This window comes from Adelges cooleyi, unplaced genomic scaffold (genome assembly GCF_023614345.1).
Source record: "Adelges cooleyi isolate 19-005CV unplaced genomic scaffold, UGA_ACOO_1.1 ACOO_flye_CR_arks_rails_tigmint_CR_PRNA_23, whole genome shotgun sequence".
Classification (NCBI taxonomy): domain Eukaryota; kingdom Metazoa; phylum Arthropoda; class Insecta; order Hemiptera; family Adelgidae; genus Adelges; species Adelges cooleyi.
In genome coordinates this window covers 18,102,416-18,126,878 of record NW_026095893.1, presented here as the reverse complement: position 1 = coordinate 18,126,878, position 24,463 = coordinate 18,102,416, and the positions used below count along the sequence as shown (strand labels likewise).

At 30.7% G+C, this 24,463-nt stretch overlaps 1 protein-coding gene across 2 annotated transcripts in view; it reads right to left on the bottom strand.

Moving 5' to 3' along the window:
* LOC126836178 (neuronal growth regulator 1-like) overlaps nucleotides 1–24,463 on the bottom strand; it is a 109,725-nt gene that overhangs the window by 35,621 nt on the left and 49,641 nt on the right. For both annotated transcript variants that reach the window (XM_050569364.1, XM_050569365.1), the window contains one exon: nucleotides 19,753–19,834. In XM_050569364.1, coding sequence (XP_050425321.1) covers nucleotides 19,753–19,834 — 82 coding nt within the window. The remainder of the gene's footprint in view (nucleotides 1–19,752; nucleotides 19,835–24,463) is intronic.

Sequence of the window (24,463 nt, the reverse complement as noted above, 5' to 3'; positions counted from 1 at the left end):
CAGTACTTGAAATAGTATTTCAAAAAATACTTAAAATAAATTACATGAAAACATTTACCTAATTCTTTCCATCTCCACGTCTTATAGTTTTATGCCCCTGCTTTAATATTTCTTACCTATTTTTTAATTAATTTTAACAAATCCAAACAACAATAAACAATCGCTGTATTAAATTCATTCAAAATTCGTCAAACAGATCATTTAAATATATATATAATTTTTTTAAGGCCAATTTTGGTTTTGTTATTTTTGTACAATATTGTAGGTACTAATAACAAGGGTCGTTACAGGTTTAGTAAATCACAATAATAATGTAAAAGTTGTCTTCTTTCCCATTACGTTACCAGCACTAGATATGGCCAGATTTTAAATTACTTATACTATTTTTAATTGATAATTAAATATATAAAAAAAAAAAATAAGTATTTGGTGTAATTAACTACTAAACAGTTAGTTATTCGTTTAAATCCCTTTTTGCAATAATAGCTTTAGACTCCAAAAAAGTATATAATTATACTGTTGCCTATCTATTAAACTAACCCAAAATATATATTTTTTTTTCTCGAATATATATATGTATCAATTTGAAAAGGACCATGTTGTAAAAGATATCATCTTTCCAAGTGGAAAAGACAAAAGAGCTTCAAATTTAGACCACTTTTTACTTTCATCCTAAATTAAATATATTTCGAGTAAACAAATTATAACTTGACAAATACTCTTCATTCAATTGCAAAATGTATAATTCATAACAATATAATATATAAAAAAAATACATTAAATTATGCCAGTTTCCTTATATTTTTCCAAAGGTATTGCACAAAACATTGGCCCGTTATTGTTGTGCCTGGCATAAATCCAAATTGACTTTTCGGATATCCCTGTTTAACTTCTTATCTTTATCCACGTTTCGTTTCCAAATTACATTGTGCAATTGTGCAATTGATTATATGGCTTTTTGTGTTAATCATTTCCTTTGTGCTTCAAAATTGGAATTAAAACAGTTTTATCCCCTTCAATCGTTATTTTGTTACACGTTTTAAACGAACACTGAGTTTGCGTTCATTTTGAAGTATACATAAACCGGCATTTTGTTTTATGAAAGCCCAAGTTAGTCTAAAACGCAAGTACACATCTAAAAAAAAAACGTCCTAATGGATAGGCGACAGTTGATAAAAATTACATTGAAAGTTGCAGTTCATGGAAAATCGAATTACATTCAGTTTTTTTGTGGCACGCTCGAGACTACAAATTCATGGAACATTGTACAATGTAAGATTTATTTGAAAATGTCAAAAAAACATTAAAAAAATAATAATAATAACAGGAAATGTTATTATTATTAATAGGAAACGTAAGACGTATATAGTATACAGGGTGTCCCATTATAAAATACTAATCGATTTTTCTCCAAAAATAATAATTATATCAAAAAGTTATTTATTAGAGATTTTTAGAGTACAAAGGGGAACGTTAAAAACATTTTTAAAATGTGGTCTAAAATTAAAAATGATGACCGACTTACGGTCAAAAACATGTTTTTGTTAAACGGAAACCATGTATTTTTTATTAACCAAACAAATGTTCTTATCAAAACTAACAACTTTTGTAGGAAAATGTTTTTGGTAAAACCCATAATTTGTAAATTAAGTCTCTTTAGCTATTTTTAGTTTTGTTATTTTATTTTAATGCATATGGTAACCGTGCCATGTGTGGTAACCATAGTTTGTGTGGTAACTTGGTATGTGTGGTAACCGTGGTATGTTTATCATTTCCTTACCTAACCTCGCACCTAACCTAACCTTAACATGACATTATCATTATCTTTATCGTTAACGTTATCCTCTTTTCTGTGTATCACAAAGACAAAAACTATTGTTACCACACATACCAAGGTTACCATATGCATCAAAATAAAATGCATCAAAACTAAAAAAGCTAAAGAGACTTAATTTACAAATTATGGGTTTTACCGAAATACATTTTTCCTACAAAAGTTGTTGGTTTTAATAAGAACATTTATTTGGTTACCAAAAAATACATGGTTTTCGTTTAAAAAAAAAACATGTTTTTGACCGTAAGTCGGCCATTTTAAATTTTAGACCATATTTTTAAATTTTTTTAACGTCGATTAGTATTTTAAAATGGGACACCCTGTATAATAAATGCGGTTTCTCGTTAAGGGCAAGACATAATATAACTGGTAAGTTTTTCCGTACTTATACTCAAAGCTATCACATCTCGTTTCGACTACCGAAACAATACTAAACGACTTCGGAGAAACGATAAAAAGTAATAATAAAAGAAATTGTTGTTTTAATAATAAACAAAAAAAAAAAACTACAACTTTTCATCATACTATACTTAACCACTCGGATTGTCAAGATTTTGTACAGTATTTTTTTATTTTTTTGCCCTTTTTTACTCCAACTGGTAGTCTATTATGAATTGTATTTCTTAACAATCTCGTTGGCAATTGTTTTCCGGTGTATTATATTACAATCGTTTTTTAATAAAAAGATTGGAAAGTAAGTTGGCCGTAAAATAGGAATTTTACGATATTTGTCAATTTATAATTATTGCAACCAAAATCCGGTTGGGTTTTTTTTTGTACAAAAATAAAGTATAATATCAAAAATATTGTGGTTAGAGGGAAAGAAACGGTTGAAAAATTGAGTAGGAGTGTGACATTAAAGTGATCGGGACGATTAAACCGATTATTTTGTGGTTATAATAATTTATCAAAAATGGGTTTAATCCGGTATTAACATTGTGTAATACTATCTCTTGTCTGTCGCTGTGAATGTTTAGGTCGATATTATTATTTAAAGACCGAGTCCGGCACAATCAATACTTGCCATAGTTTTGTCAGTTTTATATTTTCTAGATTTCCTTTAAATCTCTATACAATACCGCCAAAGTGTATTAAACAAATATCCAGAGTATATGTATATTGAAAAACTAAAGTTCTGTAATGCACTCGGTTCGGTCGAATATATTATATTACAAAATAAACGTGCATTGTTTCGCGGAAAGGAATTTTCCACGTTAAAAAAAGTTTTTGCATAATACTATGAAAACTTGATTTTTTTTTTTTTTGCAAGCGAATGCCTCTTTTTTAATGGCTATGGCAAAATGGTAGTCGAGCGTTGAAAGCGAACAGTTTTAATACAAAAAAACAACAGAACCGATCGGATAATAATGATTGGCCGAATATATTTTAATAGAACAATAAACGGATTTTGGAAAATTTTAAATATTCAACTATGCGTGGAATTGCTGTTTGAAAATGTTTGACTGCATAGCCCGCGACCTGGCCCAACGTTGACTCTGAAAACTACACCTAAAAAAGGTAAATAAAAAAAAAAATTTCATTTTATTGCTCATCAACACTGTCATACGCGATAATTATACTGGCCTCGCTTCAGTTCTACACAGTGCTATACGCTCTCTGGGGTTGCAAGTATACAGTGTAATTCAACGTACTTGTTTACTCTATTTTCCTCATTTGCTACCGAGCATTAGGTACTGGCTTCTTTACCTCTCCAAGCATTTTTCCTAATATGTTTTGTACTTTTAGTGCTCTGTTTATTGAAGTGCAGTGTGTTTTTTTGTTGTAGCCGAATGATAATTGCTTTTCCATTAGATATTTCAATAATTTGGCTATAGCTTACCCGCTGTATCGTTGTAAACAAAAACGTTTTACTCATTAAGGCAATTTGCATAATATGCCAAGAGAGGCGGACAGAAAGTAACGAAGCAACCTTTATTCGGCAGATGTCCCGAATTCGCGGAAACCAAAACCAACGAGGGTTATTAATTATAAACCATACCTAATACCGGAAATGTCCGGAATACAAAGTACTTGACTCGATGACCGGATAAATGTGTTGTAAAAATGACCGTGTCGTACATCACAAATAGAAACAGTCGATGAAACTGTATTTTAAGCACAAAAACTTTTTTTATTTCAACATGAAAACCATTCGCTTTTAAAATTATGTTTTGCTCTTTTTGACAGTTTGTTCTTATAGTTGGTTTGTCTTTATTCCAATAATACGGTATGCTACATAAACACATTTATAGGCACTTCGTTTTGATGTTCTTTGTGGATTTTGATTGAAAATGATTTTTCTTATTTTATCCGTTTCTCTAACAATTGTATTGTAACAATAATTAAAAGTTGTCGATGAGTTTGTTGGTTGTTTGATAAAATGAGAAAAACAACTTTTATTTAATTACAACATAAAGTGAGCTGCCCACTATGCGGGTTGCCAAATGACACAGCATACTATTCAATAAACATATACATAAGACAATTTCAATTTCACACTACAAATAAACACTATCAAATTCATAGTACAAGTACATAAATGCCAAATTTTTCCTCGTTTTTTTGAAAAATTGAATCAACATTTATACAGAGTATAAACACTCTGTTTATACAGAGTGTTTCAGCATAAAAGGTAAGTAATAGTTGATTGGACATCTGAGGAACCCCCAAATAAGCCCCCCGTTTTCATTTTTTCGATAAGTCAAAAATTGAAGATTTCGACAGTTAAGTAAAAAAAATAATGACTTAAAAATAAAAAAAACTATTCCCTGTTATTTAGTGCAAAAAGCTCACATTAAAAGAGGGGTCACATCATTTTCAGTCTTTTTCAGCCCCTAACTCTTCTCTTATCACTCATCTTGTCATTTTTTTCTTACCTCTAGTCTCTAATCATTTATCTCTTATCAATAATATCTTATTATTTATTTCTTATCTCTTGTTTCTAATTATTTATCTCTAATATCTTATCATTTAGCACCTATCTCTTATCATTTATCTCTAATCTCTCATAATTCATCTCTTACCAACTATCTCTTTTCTTTTATCTCTCATCAATTATGTCTTAGCATTTATCTTTTATCAGTTATCATTTATTTCTGGTCTCTAATCATTTTTCTCTTATCATTTTTTGAGTTAGAGACCAAAAGCGACTGAAAATTATGTGACCCCTCTTTTAAGGTGATCTTTTTGCGCTGATAAATAGGGGATAATTTTTTTTTTTTAAAAGTCATTATTTTTTTCCTTAACTATCGAAACCTTCAATTTTTGACTTATCGAAAAATTTAAACGAGGGACTTATTTGGGGGTCCCCCAGATGTTTAATCACCTATTACTTGCCTTTCATGCTGGAACACCCTGTATAAAAAAAAACGTTGCGCATAATATATTTTCAGTAAAAAACATTTAGGGCTCCACATTTCGTTTTCAGTCCATAAAGACTGACGGCTGTTAAGACATAATCTATTGGGAGATCTCTCTACTATTAAAACGTATAAATTGTATTTTATTTCCTCGAAAGTGTTTCTAAAGAAAAGTTAGCCGTGCTGGTGGTGTTATTTAATTATAAGAACAAAAAAAACTCACAATACAATTACATAGATTCAATCCACAATTGTAAAAAAATAAAAACTGTGTATTGTCAAGAAAAAAAAAAAGGTTTACTCGATGGACGCTTTTTTTGGTAATTAAAGTAACCAGTTTACAAGCGCACCAAAGTAAATTTCAAGTTTTCCATTTACCCGGAAAGACCAATGTAGTTTACATTGGTAGTGAACGGACATATTTTTGTACTCTTCAAACTGTAATAATTTAAACATCCAATGCACAATTCTCGATAAGTGTATTATTATTATTTGTGATAATTTATTACTCATGAAAGCTTTTAGCCCAAAGACCAAATACCACATAATCTGACACTTTGTAACGATTATGTAAGTGTACAGACGTACATTAATTGCTCAGTCAAGTGTTAATGACAGTAATTGTTAATGGTATAATATAAGCATTGGAAAGCGAAACGTTCTCTTGAAATTGTATAATATTTTATCGTTATACTTATACTTACAGTTAATTAAAATTTCAATGTTTAGATTTTTTTTAAAAATGTATATGTTTCTACTTGAACGAACAAAATTATTGGATATAAAACAGCGTGAGCCCTAAGCTCATTAAATTAAATACTACACATTTTTGTTATTATTTTAATTTTTAAAATATGTCCACTCGAGAGTAAAAAATAAAGTGACGATTTTCAAAGAGAATTGTGTCGTTCTGGAAACCAAAAGTCGTTGGAGGAAATTAAAATTAAAAAAGCTGAATTGTGTGCAAATTTTTAACAATTGATTAAATATGTTTTTTTTTTTTGACCGACTTTTAGTTTGGCTTGAAATTATGCGTATCGATTTTTTCCCCATTTATACTGCAAGGTGTGGTTTGCAACACCAAAAGCCATACAGACGTATATAGAGGTATAGAGGTCCATCGGAGAGAGTATTGTTATTTAAATTATACTTGACATAATATTATGCAAATATTATAATTAAAAAACAGAGGATAATAGTATACAGTAAAGATCTGATTTAGTTGCGAAAACCTGTATAAAAAAAAAAATATATTTTCTTTAGCGAGAACGCTATATATTGGATTAAAAAGAGGAAGCGGAGAAAAATAAATATTATTCACTTGACTCTCGATAAACAGCTTTGTTCTTATCGGTGCCGGTTGTATTATTATACCTCTTATCAACGATTCTCGATCAATCACAGAGAAGATTAAATCCGAGAGGACACTTATAATGTAAACAGTGCGTTTTCGGATGGAAGCCGCCATCTTGTCGTTTATCCTAAGCTAATATTAATTATACACAACTGATATGAATAGATAGAAATAACGTTATATTATACTGATTAATAAATGAGAAGATGGCGGCCACGTTGTTTAGTGATACGTGTACAGGGTGATTCATTTTGGGTAAGACACTAGTTTTCTCCGAAAATATTAAAATTTTTTGAATATTATTTTTTTCCTATTTTTTTTTTGATACACTTTGTACTATATTTTTTTAATGAAAATTTTTCATTTTTATCCCTCACACGATAAAAAGGGTCCAAGTTTACTTTTTCAAAAGACAACATATGTTTTTAGTTCCATACATTTGTAGGCGAAAAATTTTAAAAATATGTTATTGTTTGAATTTTTAATTTTCATCCATTTGTTCGTTAGGATTTGGTAAAGATATATAACATTTTCTCCTAAATATTGTCATATTTCTTCGGTGTCTCAAAGACCAGTAGCCCATAAAATTCTTACCAAACACAATAAAATATATTTTGAGATAACGGTTGACCAGCGGATCTTATCTATTAAATTATTATTTTATGTGATGCCTAGTGTAATAAAACTACTTGTCTTTGTTGAACCGAATGAAAACATTAAGAAATATACACAAAAATTCAAATCTTTACAAAGTATTATAACAAGCGCGAACAAATTAATAAAAATTCAAAATTCAAACGATACAATTTTTATAAAAATTTTGGTCTACATATTTATGGAATTTAAAACATAATATGTTGCCATTTGAAGAAATGATGTCCTACTCTTTTTTTCGTATAAGAACTGGAGATACAAATTTTAACAGTATTGAAAAATGTAGTGTAATGTGTAACTAAAAGTATGGGAAATTTTTGTTTTGTGTAGGTATAAAGTGTGATACATCTACATAAGACACACACAGGGCATATGAAATCGTATATGACTGTCTGATTGATTGCTGTTCACGGTATTGTTTCTTTAATATAGACAGCACTCCGAGTCAAATACTGTCAATGCTGTTATTCGAATACCGAGTATATTTTGTTCGTCTTGTGTGTTTGATCTTTATGGTATACCATCCTGTGTTCCACTAGTGCGGTTTAATTCCAGCAAAGACCAAATGGGATTAAAAAGGTATAGAAACCGAACAGGGCCTATAGAAATTACTCATTGCGTTTCCAGTGTAATGGAATAGCTGTGTAATCCTCCGGTCAGCCGACTCGTATCGAAAACAGGCAGCAAATAGACTATTCGAACAAGTGCTACTTATGTGCACAATAGTAAATAGCGCTTCCCGTCCTAACTTTTAAACTCTTTTAAATTTAACAATAGCGGTTAAAAACTATGGTCATCAAACAAGTCATCGTTTTTGGTAAAATATTCTTAATTTAAAAAGTTAATAAAATATAATACACTTTACCATTTGAGTTTCAAAATTGGCTGTAAAAAAAAAAAAACTAATTTGGGAGGTGGATAGAAATAAATGCAATTATTAACTAAACCTAGTGAGATATTGAGTGGCAGATATATGCAAATTATTATTGTATTTTTGCAGTAGTCATACCCAATTTTTTTTACTTAAGCTACATTTTATTTTAAACATTGAAGGTTTTTTTTTTTGAAAAAGATAAATATGGTACGTTATTTACTGGCAAAACGACGCCAATAAAAATTGTACGTGACTTTTTCCCGTTCCGCAGTGTTAAATGTGAAAAATAGTAATACGGTGGTTTTTTTTTTTTCCATAATAATATACTGATGTTGTCAGATTAACCTCGTGAACCGTATTATTAGACTTGGTCCATTTCGTTCAGTACAACAGCTTTTAACAATATTATTGTGTACCTATTAATACAAATAAATAATACCTACATGTTTGCACTTAAAAACAATGCAAATTTACTTTCATCACAACATGTTTGCCGACTGTCCGAGGCAAATACATAATAATTTTGTTTTTGGCGATAAAAAAAATCAACTCGGTTCCCCGTTATCGTTATATTTTTTTATACAGAGAGCAGCGCATCTATTGTTTGAATAAAATATTAAGATAAAAGGAAAACTTGCGTTGTGTCCAACTTTTTTGTTCTGTCACAAAGCCGTTTACTCAGGACATAGATTTCCGTTAAACGTGATTGGAGTTTCAATGGCTTTGTTTTGTACATGTTTTCGATTTTCCAAGATTACCTTCAGTTCGTTCTCGACCCTCGTTATAGTGTTATTATTTTCACCATTAAGTTAAGTTATTCAGCATTTATAGTGTCTAATAGTGTAAAACTGTATCATTGAACGCAGTATTAATTATTATACCTGTCGCAAAATATGTGATAGCAATTGTATACTCAATCAAGTAAACCGTTATGTTAAATTAGGTGTATTTGATTTAGCTTTGTTGCGACTTAAACATTTTTACTGTTGTCATTTATCTTGTTCGGCTGATTTTTTTTTTTTTGAAACGTGCAAAAAACCATTTTAATTTTAAGAGACTTCAAAATATGTTCACAAATATACCGTCATTAAATACTATGGCTTCAATTCTGAACACAGTCACTGGCTCAGCTTAAGCTATAGTTGCTAATAACTTGAACAGCCTTTGATGAGTTAGGACAGTTCGAGGTTAGAAGGTACTCGCCTAATTAAGTTTTAGTGTGAGTGATTTAATTAAACTACTACCCTAATTATACATAATAAACTGGATTTTAAGAAAACATTTATTTTTTGTAACTCCACCTATAAAATGATGTGCTATTTGTTTGTTTTTTAATTGGGCCATCTACTTTTTCATTACTAATTTCAACGTTTGTGTATGTCTAAAGACTAAAATTGTTTTAAAAGATGTAAAAACATGAATTTATCGCCTGAATTTAAACATTAAATGATTTTTCACAACGAACCACAGTGTTAATAATTTTTCAGTTACAAACGAGTTGTTTGTAAATAAGAAAAACTACTGGAAAAAGTTATCTACTTTTTTTTTATTAATAATTTAGTTTGAAAACGTGAATTCTTGGAAAAAAATGTCATTTAAAACCGTATACTCTGTTATAATAATTTAATCACAATTTTCCATGTAAATACATTTGCATTCGGTTTTCTTGTACCTTAGCTGTTAAAGTTTATAAGCTAGCTGTTGTTCCGAGTATTTCCATTAAAATAACAAAGCGCACAATATTTGTTCTGGTCAATATATTTTTTGTCAGGAAATAAAACCAATATTGCTTTTATATAAGTTTCTGTATTAAGCATAATTAAATTGGAAAACCGTAACGTAACCAATGATAAAATTTTATCGAAAAATTAAGAAAATCAGGTCATAGAGATAATAGAATGTCAATGTGTCTTTGAAGAAGATATTCAAACAACATGCAAATGAATTCGATTGATTATTTAACAGTGTTAAAATCGTTATTAAGTGATATTCTGATATTTTATGAAATAACATTTTATATCCATTTGGCCGTATTACATAAAAGAACATTGTAAATTACTTTTTTAAATTGTAAAAAAACAACATTTTCAACATTAAAAAGGTTCGGCCAATTTAGATTTCTATTTCTACTCGTTTAATCGATATATTAATTATGATTAAAAAAGGATTTTCGCAAGATAAAAACGCAACAACGGATTAACACAAGTATATTTGTTTGTTTAATAAATAATATAATATAATAAATCACGTAGTTGCATAGAATAAAACGTTGTGATGATATTGTAGAATACTATGGAAATCATCTCATTTAAATATATTATTATGTACCCATCACGGTGTGCTTCACAGCAGACGACAAGTGTGTTGGAATTAACAGTAATATAATAACGTGTCACAACACTAGTTTATATTATTATTAGAATGTGACACGGACGAGACGAAGACATTTGGCAAAGAATTTCTCGCCTGAGAATATTTCTATGACAATAACTCTCATCACAAATTTCATATAATAATGCCAAATGGTGCGTTCACTTGGAGTCTATGTATCGCATCTATACTATCCACGATAAGGGATTGGCAGGTGACAAGTAGAAGGGTTTAGAAATTGAATTTAACGCTGCGAAAATAACAATATTCGGAACGCTGTTGTGTTTTTTATCTCGGTCGACTTGGGCTAAATGTAACAACAAAAAAAAAAAAAATTATTTAAAAAAAAAAAACTCCTTAAAGAAAAGTCCAGAACTATCTAACCGTGTAATTGCGCTCCGGTTTTTCCGAGAATGCTAATTTGAAAATTAATTTATTTTCCCACACACCCCGTGTGTACCTATATATATATATATTATCTATGTACCTATACATCCGTTTACAATTGTTTTTGTGATAAATAGTTGTCTGCTACATACTTTGCTTTTTGAGTGCATTTACTTGTGACGTATTACACTCGACTGGCGAAAAATTAATTAAAATTGCCCAGAAAACGCACTCGGACGGTGAAAACTAATTATCACTTCGGTTTTACATGACTTCTATTGTTGCTTTTCATATGATTATTATCATACCTTTGCCAGATTTTCCATTATTTTTTGGCTCACAATTTTGCACCTCTCAAGTCACCTATGCACTGTCTTATTACACAGAGTAACTAATAGGAAATATTTTGGGCGACTGAAGCCTAAAAATGTATTTATTCATATTTTATATTTCTCTCAACTCAGTTGAGCAAACTAATTAGATACTAAACCACGTCCGAAGTATTCACGTTCCTGGGAAACTAGGCAATGTAATTACACCAAAAACAAACCTGACGGGTAATGGGTGGGGCATGCTTATAAATCTTGCATATAGTTCTGGACAAACACATTTTTCGGAAATAGTAATGGATGAAACGGGTGTAATAAAAGGAACAGCATTTATACAGCAAAAAAATGATGCTTATCGATTAAGACTACACTATAAGTTTATTTTAAGGTTATTATAACTGTTTGTTGTAACTGAAAACACAAAAATTTATAATAATAATTTCCGTTTATTTAATTAATGTGTTCAAGTAAAAACAGAAAGCACCAACTATTATGACTTCAAGTGTCGTCTAAAGCACATATTATGTATTATTATTAGTATATAATACTATTATATTATATAATGGGATACTTTGAGAGAGGAGAAAATATATATTTATAATAATTTGGATACGTTTTTGTTTATACAAAATATTTTTAGGTAGAAATTCAATTGCACAAAATGGTGATGGATAATAGATATTATGTAAAGTTTTATATTTCATTTTTTTTTTCATTGAACACTTTTTGCCGTCCGAATAAATACTTTGGTATCAACATTTAAAATGTTTGAAAAATGTAAATTTCATTACTTCTTACCTGTTGTATAAAATAGCGCCTACACTTCTACGCTCGAACAAAATACAATTAAAAATAACGCATACCTTTAAATCTTTAACGAAATTGTTTTTCTATAACAAATAAACAGACTTATATTTCAATCGGATTTAGCAATAAAAAACCCCGAGAGAGTACAAATAATAGATAATACAGTACCAATAATGGGTATACTAAAATATTATGCTATCGTTTAAATATATTCTATTTAAAATAATATTTGTAATATTTTATTCTGATTAAGAAATAATGACAAAAATTTACAAAAACGTTTAAGTCATAACTATAAAATTATTTAAAAAAAAAAGGTCTATAAATAAATTTGAAACAACTAATTTGTCAATTACCTACAATTGTTTTACTATTTTATTTTTGTACGTTTATTAATGAAAACATATCGTAGCACGATAATTATTATTATTATGACAAACTGTATAACTTAAAGCAAAACACAGCGGAAAAAACAATCTTAACATGCAAAAAGAAAACAAGGGGAGTTTAAAAGAAGAGATGGGTCGAGGGTGGAAGAATAACCGACGGCACATAGATGAGAGAGAGCAAATTATTTCTATTAGAGTTTAGTCGGACAGTCAGGTTTTCTTTAAGGTAAAGGTACACAACAGGGAGATGATTTTCAAGAGAGGTTAATTAATAAATAATCTCTATAGCTATAATATAATCAAGAGGCCGAGAGTAATGTAGCTAAGACTGAAGTTATTCGGTAAATAACAAGTCCGAGTAATAATCGAAACGTCTTATTGATAAGACCGTTCTTTCTATTTAATAGTTTTTTTTCTTTTCTATTTAACATCTTCGACGTTTTACGCGGTTTATTGCTTACAAAATGAATAAGCGAGGATGTCCTTTGGTCGGCGGTATTCCATAATAATGTCTCATCCGTTTTTCCAATACCGAACCGTATGATTGATTGGCCGGAAATATTGAAAAATATTAAATTCAGACTGTCAAGAAGCGCACGAAGCGTCTCATATATTGAAATTTGGTATTTTGACCAAATTTGAATTGTTTACAAAAGGTACAAACGTTTATAAAATAGAATATTATCAAATCCAAATGTATTTCCCATTCGCAGTGAATAGTTTGAAATTTGTTTGGAATCAAATTTAATGTTTAAAAAAATAGCCATTGTTAACATGAAAATGGATCCCAACTCAACCTCGTTAAAATTGTCCAAAAGTTTTTCGACTTGAACGACAACGGTTTCAAGATGTTTATAAGTACACCTCGAAGGTTCGCCCTAATTTGGATTCATATATTTTTGGTTCTCCCTTTATTCCTGTGAGCTTCCTTGTAATGTTCTATACTTTGTGTCATAGCTTTATCGGTGTCATATTGCACCTTCTAATTAATTGCACACTATAATTGCATCTTAAAACGCCAAGAGTACCCAGAAACGTGTACCTACCTCGTTCTCAGAAAGTTTTCTTCGTTTTACTAAAGTCGCAACTAACGTATAATTTTTAATTAAGGTTTAATTTTAACTATTATTTTTTTTGTAAATGTTAAAATTTTGTCTCGAGTGTCTCGAGTGAATACAATATTATAATATTTAGCGTTGAAGTTTCAACAAAATTCGCTATTTATACTGTAAAATAATAAAATAATAAAATTATGCCTGTTGAATATAAAGAAATTATTATTTCTTTGATTTGTTTGATTTTTTTTGGCCAGTTTTCTTTTATTCGACATTTGCTTAGTTTGAAAATTGAAATTTCTATCCATTTTCTTTAGCCGAACCCTGTCTTACCCTTATAAATATTTATTTCTACGAATCGAGTTTGGCCTAAAAGTCCCAAAACACTTTGATGTCATATGGGCCGATTGAAATTGGAAAATTCTGGGGTTTCAGATTGGAATCCCCAGAGAAAGTGTAAGTGAAAAACATTTTTTTTTTTTTTTTAATTTTGTATAGTATATTCATGGGAAGGATGTGTTTTTTGTATCATAGGGCTCTGGCGACTAGATTGATATATTTTTCAACATTGAATATTTTTCAAAACAATAAATGTTTTGAAATATATTCGTTACGCTTTAGTGGATCCGGTTAAAGTATAAAAAATCAAATCACTTAATAAACTAAATCGAGTATTTATAAAAAATGGGTTTAGTCCAAAAAGTTAAACTTTAGGTAAATAAAAAACGACTGTTTTTCACATACAATTTTACTTGGGAAAAATTTTAAGAAATATTTTTAATTCTTATGCACTATACTTATTTTGATTTGTCAATTCCAATTTTTCAAATTTGTTTTTTAACCAACAGTAAGAGTTTCAGCTGAACGAATTTGACCCTTATCATAAACAAATGAGTTACTCAACTCCTTTCATAAATAAAATTACTAAATCATAAACGGGATTGTGAGCAACCGAATGACTTTTAAAGTATATAAATCATTAATATGATCTTTTTCCTGAATTTTATTTAACTGAACTAAATGTTTAAAATTCCGTTAAAAAAAATGTACAACAGTACGAATTTGACTCCTTCCAAAAGTAAACGGTCCGTCAATCACGCCGCCGTCTTTTTTACAATAGATTAAACAACGTTAAAAGTTCTACGGTTCGTCCTAAAAACTTTTACCTAAAACTTTTAAAAAAAAAAAACTCCATTTGTATCATGTTAGGTCTTATCTCGTTGGCCGGTGAACATATTCCGCTGTATCTCTGAGTAAACGGGCTTAAACAGGGCTTTAGGTTGGCCAGGCTGAGATTATAGCCGGATTACAAGTTTTCAAAAAAAAAAAAAATAGTTTCAAATCATTTTGGACGTGGAAATCAGAAAAAAAAACTACACAAAACCCCTCCCTCGCCTATTGCGAAGGCTGGTTAGTTTTTTTTTAAATGGGAAAATTCTTCACATTCGTTTTATTCTTAACCGTTTGTGTGTAAGTCGGGCATTTGTTTTTTCATAGTAATTGCAATTGATTATTTTTTAATGTTGAGTTTTTTTTTTTTATTCAAATCTATTGATTAGGATTAATTGAGTTTGCTGTGCGATCAGTGTAGGGCGCTTTTCTACAGTAATAATTATAATACAAACTCTTCATGGTTTGTGTGGTTTACATATATACTCGCTGAGTAAACAACCTTAAAAGATCCGGTCGAACCGCTCGAAACAAACAAAACCGGATAATTAAGTTTCGTCGGCTCACCAAATAATAATAATAATAATAATTGACAAGTACCCGAAACCGTACAAAGTAAAGGGAAAACGGTATGGGAATTATTTTTAAATTACACATTTTCATAGTGTCAGTCCAATAAAAAAACATCTTCTCCGGCTGGCTGTTGTACGTTTTGTGGCAATTTTAAACGAGAAAATTGTACAGGGTTTTATTTTTACTAATTTCCACAAAACAACATGTCGGTATAGAACCTCGACAGCGTCAAGACCAGACACTTGGGCTGCCTAGTAACACTGTTATGGTGCTTTCCATATGGAAATAATATTATTATTAACAATTAACCGTCCATCACAGTGTTATTCGCTGAACTAGTCACAAGTCTTGCTTTCTGCCCTGTATAGAATGAAAACAATTTGTGCTACAGCGGGACTGGCGGTAATAAACTTTCTATGAGTCGTTATGAAACTCACAAGCTGTATTGGATCACTGTATCTCTGCGTGGTATGAAAAACCATAGAGATGTATTGATAACTATTGATACTATTGATAATTAATAATTTAAATTAATTAAAAACATGTTCTATCGGATCAAATTGTGAATCTAAACCTTTCTCGAATCAACTTAATCGCGCACACAAAAATTTCATAAATATCCGTCCAGCCGTTTAGGAGGAGTTTGCATACTCACTACACACGGACAGAAGAAATTTATATATAAAGAAGATATATATATATATGATGTCCATTTATTTATCAATTCGTTTTTTATATAGTACAGTATAATCTGTAAAAATGTTTGTTATAATGTAAATAGTGATTAATATAATAGTATTTTAAACTGATAGTTTATAAACAGCAAAATATTTATGCAAGTAGTGTATGAAATTTTAAACTTATTTTTGACATTTGCATGTCTTAGCTCTGGCACATAACCGAAAAACTTGTCACGAAACACTTTTTACGCTGTTATCTGATGAGAGATAAAAGATTATAGATAAGAAATGAGAGATTAGAGATAAGAGATAGGAGATAGGGGTAGGGGATAGGGGTTAGAGATTAGAGATTAGGAGATGGGGGGTAAAAGATAGGGGTAGGATTGAACAGTAAAATACTAGTACTCTGGTACATAACCGTAATACTTGTCATGACAAACTTGTCACGCTGTTATCTGATAAGAGATTAGTGATAAGAGATAAGAGATTAGAAGGGAATTAGCTCTGGCACATAATCGAAAAAAGCGTTACGCTGTTATCTGATAAGAGATTGTATTCACTACTAAAACAACTTAACTGAAAAATAAATTCAACGTAATTTAACAGGTCATATTTCCTATGAATTGTTTAAGGCCAGATACTATGAAAACACTGAAATATAATCCAGAAACTTGATATGTTTACTAGCCACCTAGGATATTAGCTTGTTAATATACTATTTCATTATTTATAATTCCACCACTACTCTACAGCCAACTGAACTCCTTAAGGTTTTTCTTTAATATTGGTTTAGTGGTGGAACAATATTTTTTAAAACGTTCATTTGTTCAACGTTAACATAAAGATATAATGAAGGATTATAGGCATTCATTTTTTAGTAGTAATTTTTTTTTTTTTTTAGAATACTGATTGCGAGAGTTTTACATAATTTCCATTTATGTTGTAAATACAGTAAAAGTGTATATAGCTCCAAAAACCGTGCAATGCAGGCAGCAATCGATAATAATATATTACACAAATAAGGGTATTTATTTTCAACAAAAAAAAAAATACCGACTTTAGAGGAAAAAATATCCTCATAAAACACAAAGCAGCCGCATTAAAGAGCCGTACGAATTGACGTGGAATGGTTTTAAATGGACATTTCCAAACCAAATAGAATCAGTCTGCTCGATATGTAAAACTAAATGGACAAATAAAAATGGTTTCTCGTTTTTCAGCAATCGCCAAGGATAATAATTCAACATTCGTTCAGACAACAGCTGTAAACCTAATTTTATATTTAAAAAAAAACCAACCCCCAATTGGATTTGTAAACTTCCTTCATGTTTTCACCATACTAATTTAATCACTGGGCTTTTTAAATGTTAATATTTTTTATAATACAGTCAGTATTATGACAATATGGACCATCGTTTTAACGGTAAACATTATTATATATATACTTGATGTCGAAATAGTCTGGCTGCTTATAAGATTGTGTCTTAATCTATTTTCTTTAGCTTTCCCGTTTAAGGAGCACCTACCCCGCTTGGTTGGCCGTTCCAATGAAACAACCTTCGGATTTATATTGTTTTATAACGCAACCGACGTACATTCGACTTGAAGGGGCCATTCTCGACAAGGCGATTTTATTGCTTTACAATAATTTATTAAGTACTTTACACTTTATTACACTGCCAGACCCGGTTGGGAATGCGAACGGGCATTTTTTTAGCTAAATAAACGTATCCAGAATTAAAGATTTTTTTTTTGTAAAAACGCCCCTTCAAACATCATGCTGCCTGACGTATCAGTCTAAGACGGTTCTTTGGTAACTTTCTGGCAAGCGTCGGCTTGACAAATGATGGTGTTTAACGAACCTAACCGCACTGTTAAAGCGATAAAATATTATCATTGTATTAATAACACTATAGAACTTGCCGTCTGCAAAACCGCATACACTTTTTCGGATCCGTGCAATTTTCTTTGTGCAACGAATTCACCGACAAAATTTCTATACACCATTAATCATTCGCTTATTTAAATGAGGTTAATGAATTCGCTTTTTACACACGGTTAACTTTTCGGGCACCGCTGACAATATTTAGCCGCTATCCATAATTGACTATTTGATTAATATATCATTGGGATATCGTGAAATAAAAAAAAATGTATGTACATTTCCGGCACAACTAGGGGGGTGCTAGAGCGGCATTAGCATCCCCCAGAATCAGAATTTAATTTATATTGCCCATGTTTCAGTGAATGCTTTAAATTGAAGTACATATTTTTTTCATTGATGATTTATAATTTTGGCTATTGAAACGAACCACATAATGTCAGTCGCGGTTTGGTAAAACCAAATCAAATACTTTTATAAATCAGAGTACTGAAGTATACATATTCGAGATATTTAACTAAATATAATTTATACAATTTATTTTTATCTGTTAATCAGTTATCTTATTTGTGTGGCTTAATTTTTTTGTTCAATATTTTTTATTTAAATTAATTGTCTGCTACATAAATAAAATATAAGTTTCCTTTAAAATGTATATTAATTTATTACAATTTTTTGCATCGTGAAACATTTAAATTCTGTAGTTTTTATGATGTTTGACTTATTTTTAGTGTAACTAATCTTAGGTAGCATAAGAACAATAATTATTGTATTTCAATGAAAATTGTTTGATACAAATTTTACTTTAATGTAGTTTTTCTATAAAATGTTGAGGTTTTAAGAAACAAATCGATTATAACAAATGATCAAACTTAGTGTTTAAAGTTTTCAAGTCAAAAATAGCGCGCCCTAATTAATAGTGGATAAAGATTTTTTTCTTTATCTACTATTAATTAGTTTATGTTATTAGTTAATGGAGTTTTTCTCCATTTTTCATAAATTCTCTAAACTCAAGTAAATTTTTGATCAACAGTAGTTTTATTCTACCTTTTAGCTGCACACTGAAATGTTATTTTGTTACCTGGTTGTGTTTATAATATTATTGTATACCACTCAAATGCTAAACATTAGGTGTAAAGTGGAAATAAATAATACATGTATTGCTTAAACTACAGGGTTGGTGTTACGGTCAAAGTAGAAAAATGAACGTTGTGTTTGAAATACCCGGCTATTGAATAATGTATTGTTTTTTTTTTCTTTCCAAAGCGACCGACCTAATGTTAGATAAAATGCACGGTGTTTGTATTGAGTTCCGAAATTGATCACTGGCCATATACAAACAAGTTGGCCGAAGTCCTTTTCAAACAGTGACGGTGGCGCTTAACCGTAGGCTGATAATTTAATTGTAAAGATAATAAATGCACTAAAATAACTAACTGGAGCATATTTTGCATATTGTCGAGTCGTTACAGAACTTTGTAGCTTGTAAAGAGTAATAAAAAAAAAATAAATAAATAATTGCAGCTCTTACTTAAGATAAAGTATACACGGATTGGATAGAGTCTTATGATAGACGGACAGACGTTTTCTTTTATGGACGTTTAAAGAACTCTGTGCTCACTTTAGGAGAGGGCCACGCGTTCAATGTGTTGGTTTCGAGAAAATGAAATTACCAAATAAACATGTTGTTGTCTTTCTGCCACACAGGAGGGTTAAATATTTCGTTTAAACCATTTTCCACGTGAAATGAACTTGAAACATTTGTTGTATTCAAATAACAGAAACTACAAGCTACACGGCTAATAAACTTTTAATTTTCCACCAATTGTATTATTCGCATCAAAGTTTAAATTGGAAAAGTTATCATCGTACAAACAGAATTAGCTGGATGAGCATCAAACGGGGCTGTAGTCAAAATTTCCTCTGGGAACTTTATTTTCAGCTACGTTGCGGGTGTTTCCAAGTTCATATTTCGCTTTTATGTATACAAACTTACAGTTGTCTAATTTAAAATATTAATTACACCGGTACTTACGCGAAATCGTCGTTTGGAACGTAAAAGATACCACCAAAATTCGAAAACCGAAGCTGTGCCAAACGTACCAGCCTTTCATCATCTGCAAACGAAATAACATTAAACGTGTGATTAGCTTAAAACGGCATTCACAGCAAATAGAACGTTTACATTTGTTGCGTGACTCACATGGTTATTATGGTGGTTAATATATTACAAAGGCAATCTAGGTAAATTAGTCAGAGTTTATTTTTACCGAACATTTTACATTAATTTCCACAAACACAATGTCAAGTCTTAGAGTATTCCACTCGAATTGCGTTCAATGGGTAATTTTTTGCCAGCTTTTTGAGTTTAAACGAAAGTGATAAATTATCATCGGAAAATGCCAATAATTTTTCCAAAGCAGTAGCTGCCAGAAATTGCCTTTTTTAATGCGATTGGAAAAAAAAACAATTCAATAGAATAAAAAATAAATACAAAATATAAATTTCTGTATCATAATATTTATTTTTAATCCCACCAAAATCTCTGTAAACTACTCACATAATCAGCTTTGCAGCTTTGTGGCATTACCATCATATGTATGTATGTATGTATAATATAACTGACCTGGTGTCCGAATCAAAGACCGGAAGCTCTCAAATCCTAGGAAGTAATTTATAATTTATAATATTATTGCAGTACACAATTACTATAATAAGCTTTTAACGGCCCAAATGCAAATCCATGCAATTTACATAACGCCCTTTAGTGCCGTCGCCGGTTGCCGGATGATATATTATTTATAAATTAATATTAAATAGTTTATATATGTATATTGTTTTTTATTCAAAGCATACTAGTTACGATATCTCGTAAACCGCTGAACCGATTTCTTCGTGTAGCAACTCTGTAGATCAGAAACCATACCTGTAAGGTACTTTATCAGGCCAAAAATGAAAAAAGTCACCCCTTCCCCATCAAAATCGAGAAAAACACCCAAAAAATTTACAAATTTTTCAACTTAAAATTACGATGCTCTATAACTTTTTTAAAAATAGTCGAAAATGTTCCAAATGTATATGAATTGTTCTTCAAACATAGTACTACCGATAAACATTAACAAACCAAAAAAATATCATAAACCCTTTCCCTTAGAAGGGATAGAATTTTTTTTATTTATTTCACTTTTTCAAGCAAAGTTTTAAAAATTTAGATTTGAAAATTAGACCGAAGGTAGATCTAAAATGGAACTATAACATATACAATTTTCTCAAAAATCTGTAGTCAAATATGTAGTATACATGGGTAACTATGACAGTACATTTTTATAGACAGACGATCAACCCTTATCGCATCCACCCTGCACAAGACTAAATATTAAATTTTAAGTACATTATTGTTGGTCCCACGATATCTTCTAAACCGCTATAACTGGTTTGAACATACTATCCTCAGATTCGCATCGAAGCGTTTATTTAAAATGGATTTTATCACATTCAGTTATAATAAAATCTGCAGACCTGTGATCTCTCCGTCACCACTATGTCCCGACCTCACTGTACTGGCTTTTTTTTATTTCAACGAGCCGGTAGAGATAAAATGTGGTCCTCTAAGGCACGAAATGAACCATTTAACGTCTTGATCTAGTAGTTTTCTAGAAATTGTTCTCCGACCGTCTCGGCGCCAGGCCTTTCAACAAGCATGGGCTTAATGCTAAAGAACTCATGCGCTCACTTGGAATATTTTCCGTTTCACTACACACACACTATTTTTTTCCTATCTCTTTCAAGATTCCACATAATATGCATTTTTTGGAATATTTTTCTGCAGCGAATACTTTCGGTGGCGAACGAAGTAGAAAAGGGTTGACAATTATTACTGACATTTCGGCCACCTTTTTACTAAAAAAAAAAAAATACACTATAGCTATAAAATAATATTATCTGTTCATAAATCATTGTTGGTCTTAGCCGGTACATTCAACGCGCTATTCTATGGAAAATATACTTGTTGCCGACAATAGAATTTTTATCTGAGTCGCGCGACTAAAGTTTGTGTGTAATACCACAAGTTGTAGAATTTACGGACTAACTTTTAGGACATTTCACAAGCATTTTACCGTCGTCGGGATATGACTTCTATACACACAGGGATTCCACTATAGCAGGGGCAGGGGCGGTTGTGGACAAACAAATTTTAACATTTTCAACGACACAATATTACAATATTCAACCGTAGGTACACCGTTAAAGGTCCACAGCTTCAAAGCAAGTATATTATTGCTTTTGGGATCGTTTGAACGGCGGTAGGGCTTGTTTGTTTGTTTAGTTTTCGAATGGCACACTTAACCCAACCAACTACTAGACCAATACCGAGTGAGGTAATACCACTGATTAGATAAGACCAGATGTTGCGCTTCCTATTCAAGCAATGATCTTAAAAAAAAGTGAACTGAGCATCACTGAATGTATTGATACTTATCACCGATATAATAATATAGTATGAAAATTCTTTGATAACATATCGTGGTAAAATGTTTTCTACAGTGATTATTCCATTCCTCGTATGAGGTCCTAACTGAGGAAGGATCTACTTATCATTCAATGGCAAAGTGCACCATGTGGTTTTTATCTAATCTGTATGAGAAAAAAAATCATAGACGATAATAACCACTACTTTAGTGAATAAATAACGAATATTTGGGATATTATGTGGTTAAGAAATCGGATTTAGGGTACTGCCTTTTCTATTTAGACGGTATGATTGAAACTATAACCACAGAATAGATAAAAGCAGAAGGGTCACTTTTAAAGTAAACAAAAACGTGACGGCCATGTTGAAAGGGCATATACAATGACCGTACCCTTGCCTTTTCTTATCTATTTAGTGCTATCAGTTTAAAATATTGATATCACGGTTTGGATTTTATAAAATATTATATCTGTTTAAATTAGTTATAATTAAAATTTTTTAATTGCCATTACACCTCACCTTACAACCTCTTTAAGCCATTTTTCTAGTCATTGAATCAATTATTATTGTTTTGACTTTCGTATAAAAATTATATTCTACTTTTAGCTTTACCAAAATGGTCACACTGCGCGACGCTCTAAGACCACGGCCGTCGCGTTTTTTATGTGACAAGTATCTTCTCCGTGTTAATTTTTATCAGTGGCCTGATTAGACGACAAGAAAATATAGAACTGATAAGAAAGATAAAGCTGATTATGTAGAAACCAATTGCGAATATATTTTCTATAGAAAGTAAGGTATTTAAATGTGTAAGATTATTTCGTTCTTGGAAAATCAGGAAATGCGATTTGAATTTCTCCGAATTATTTTCTTATAAACTATGAAATTTAAAAGAGACGACGAGGCTTTTGATGTTGAAAAATATGTTTCGCTTTGCGACGCGTTAAAAATGAGAAATTACAACCATTCTGTGAGTTTTGTTGTGTACATTGTATTATTATTATTATTATTATTATTTTACTCGGATATTCAAAAGGTTATTACAGACCATTCGGCTATTTCGCGTCACATAAATTACATTAAATGAATTTATTCAAACAATAAGACAACGGCGATAATAGAAGCGCTTTGTTCGAAATTAAAATATACCGTCTGTCGTTTGATTTTGTTCACAACAAATTAAATTCCGTAGAATTATTTACACCACAAACATGTAATATAAAAATTTGTACTCAAACGTTTAACCGACATATTTTCCATTAGTCCAATTTCTTACCAATTAAATGCATTTTTTTTTTCATATTTTAAGTCGATAAAAAAAACAACATTGTTGACTTTACCTTTATTATCTAGATATATATGTTTGTAAACTGTATCATCATAAATTAGAAAACAGTTTTCTTTTCTTTAATTCTATATTATGCACTGCGAGGTCTATAATTCAGACAATACAATTCTCAACCAATCTCAGAATTCGTTTGCAATATCCACAAAAGGTGAAGGTGGGGTCGCGACTGCACATTTCCAGATCAATGAACTGTTATTGTGGTTTCTGGTAAATTCGAAACAGGTGTCATCTATCGCTGGTGTATTCAATTTAATCTGCACCGCAGAATGGGATAATAAAATGTATTTTATTCGACATGCCGGACGCCCCTATTCAAACCGAATAATATATCTATGTATAATAAGCGCATCAACACTGTCTAGTGAACCTAACGACCGATCAAGAACGCGCCTAATATAATATACACTCCAACCCTTAGAATTGAATGTATGACATGCAAAATCATATGGACCCGATTCGAGTAGAGGACTGTACTTGGTTTTCGAAAGTACATATAGGCATACATAACGTGCTACCAGGTAACTTAAAAAAGTTACACGCATTTCTTAGATCAATAACGTGAATAAGTGGTGGGCTAAGGTGGACCACCACAATGTGTGTGTGTAAACATATAATATGAAATATTTTCCTCGAAGATCGGAGATTATGGAAAGTTTATGCTACACACGTGGTACAGACAACGTGTGACCAATGTTTGAATCAATACCTTTGGTCTTATATATTGGCCACAGCTACTGCCGTACATCATACCGCAGGGAATCGGCATTGCTATTCACATTTTTCGTTAACACTTGAAAGTATTATTATTATTTCCTCGTGCAATGTCGTACGGTCCAATAATATTTTACACCTCCTGGAGTGCTACCGTATATAATAATAATATTATAATAAAAAACAAGATACCTCATATTCCGGGAAAACCCGGTA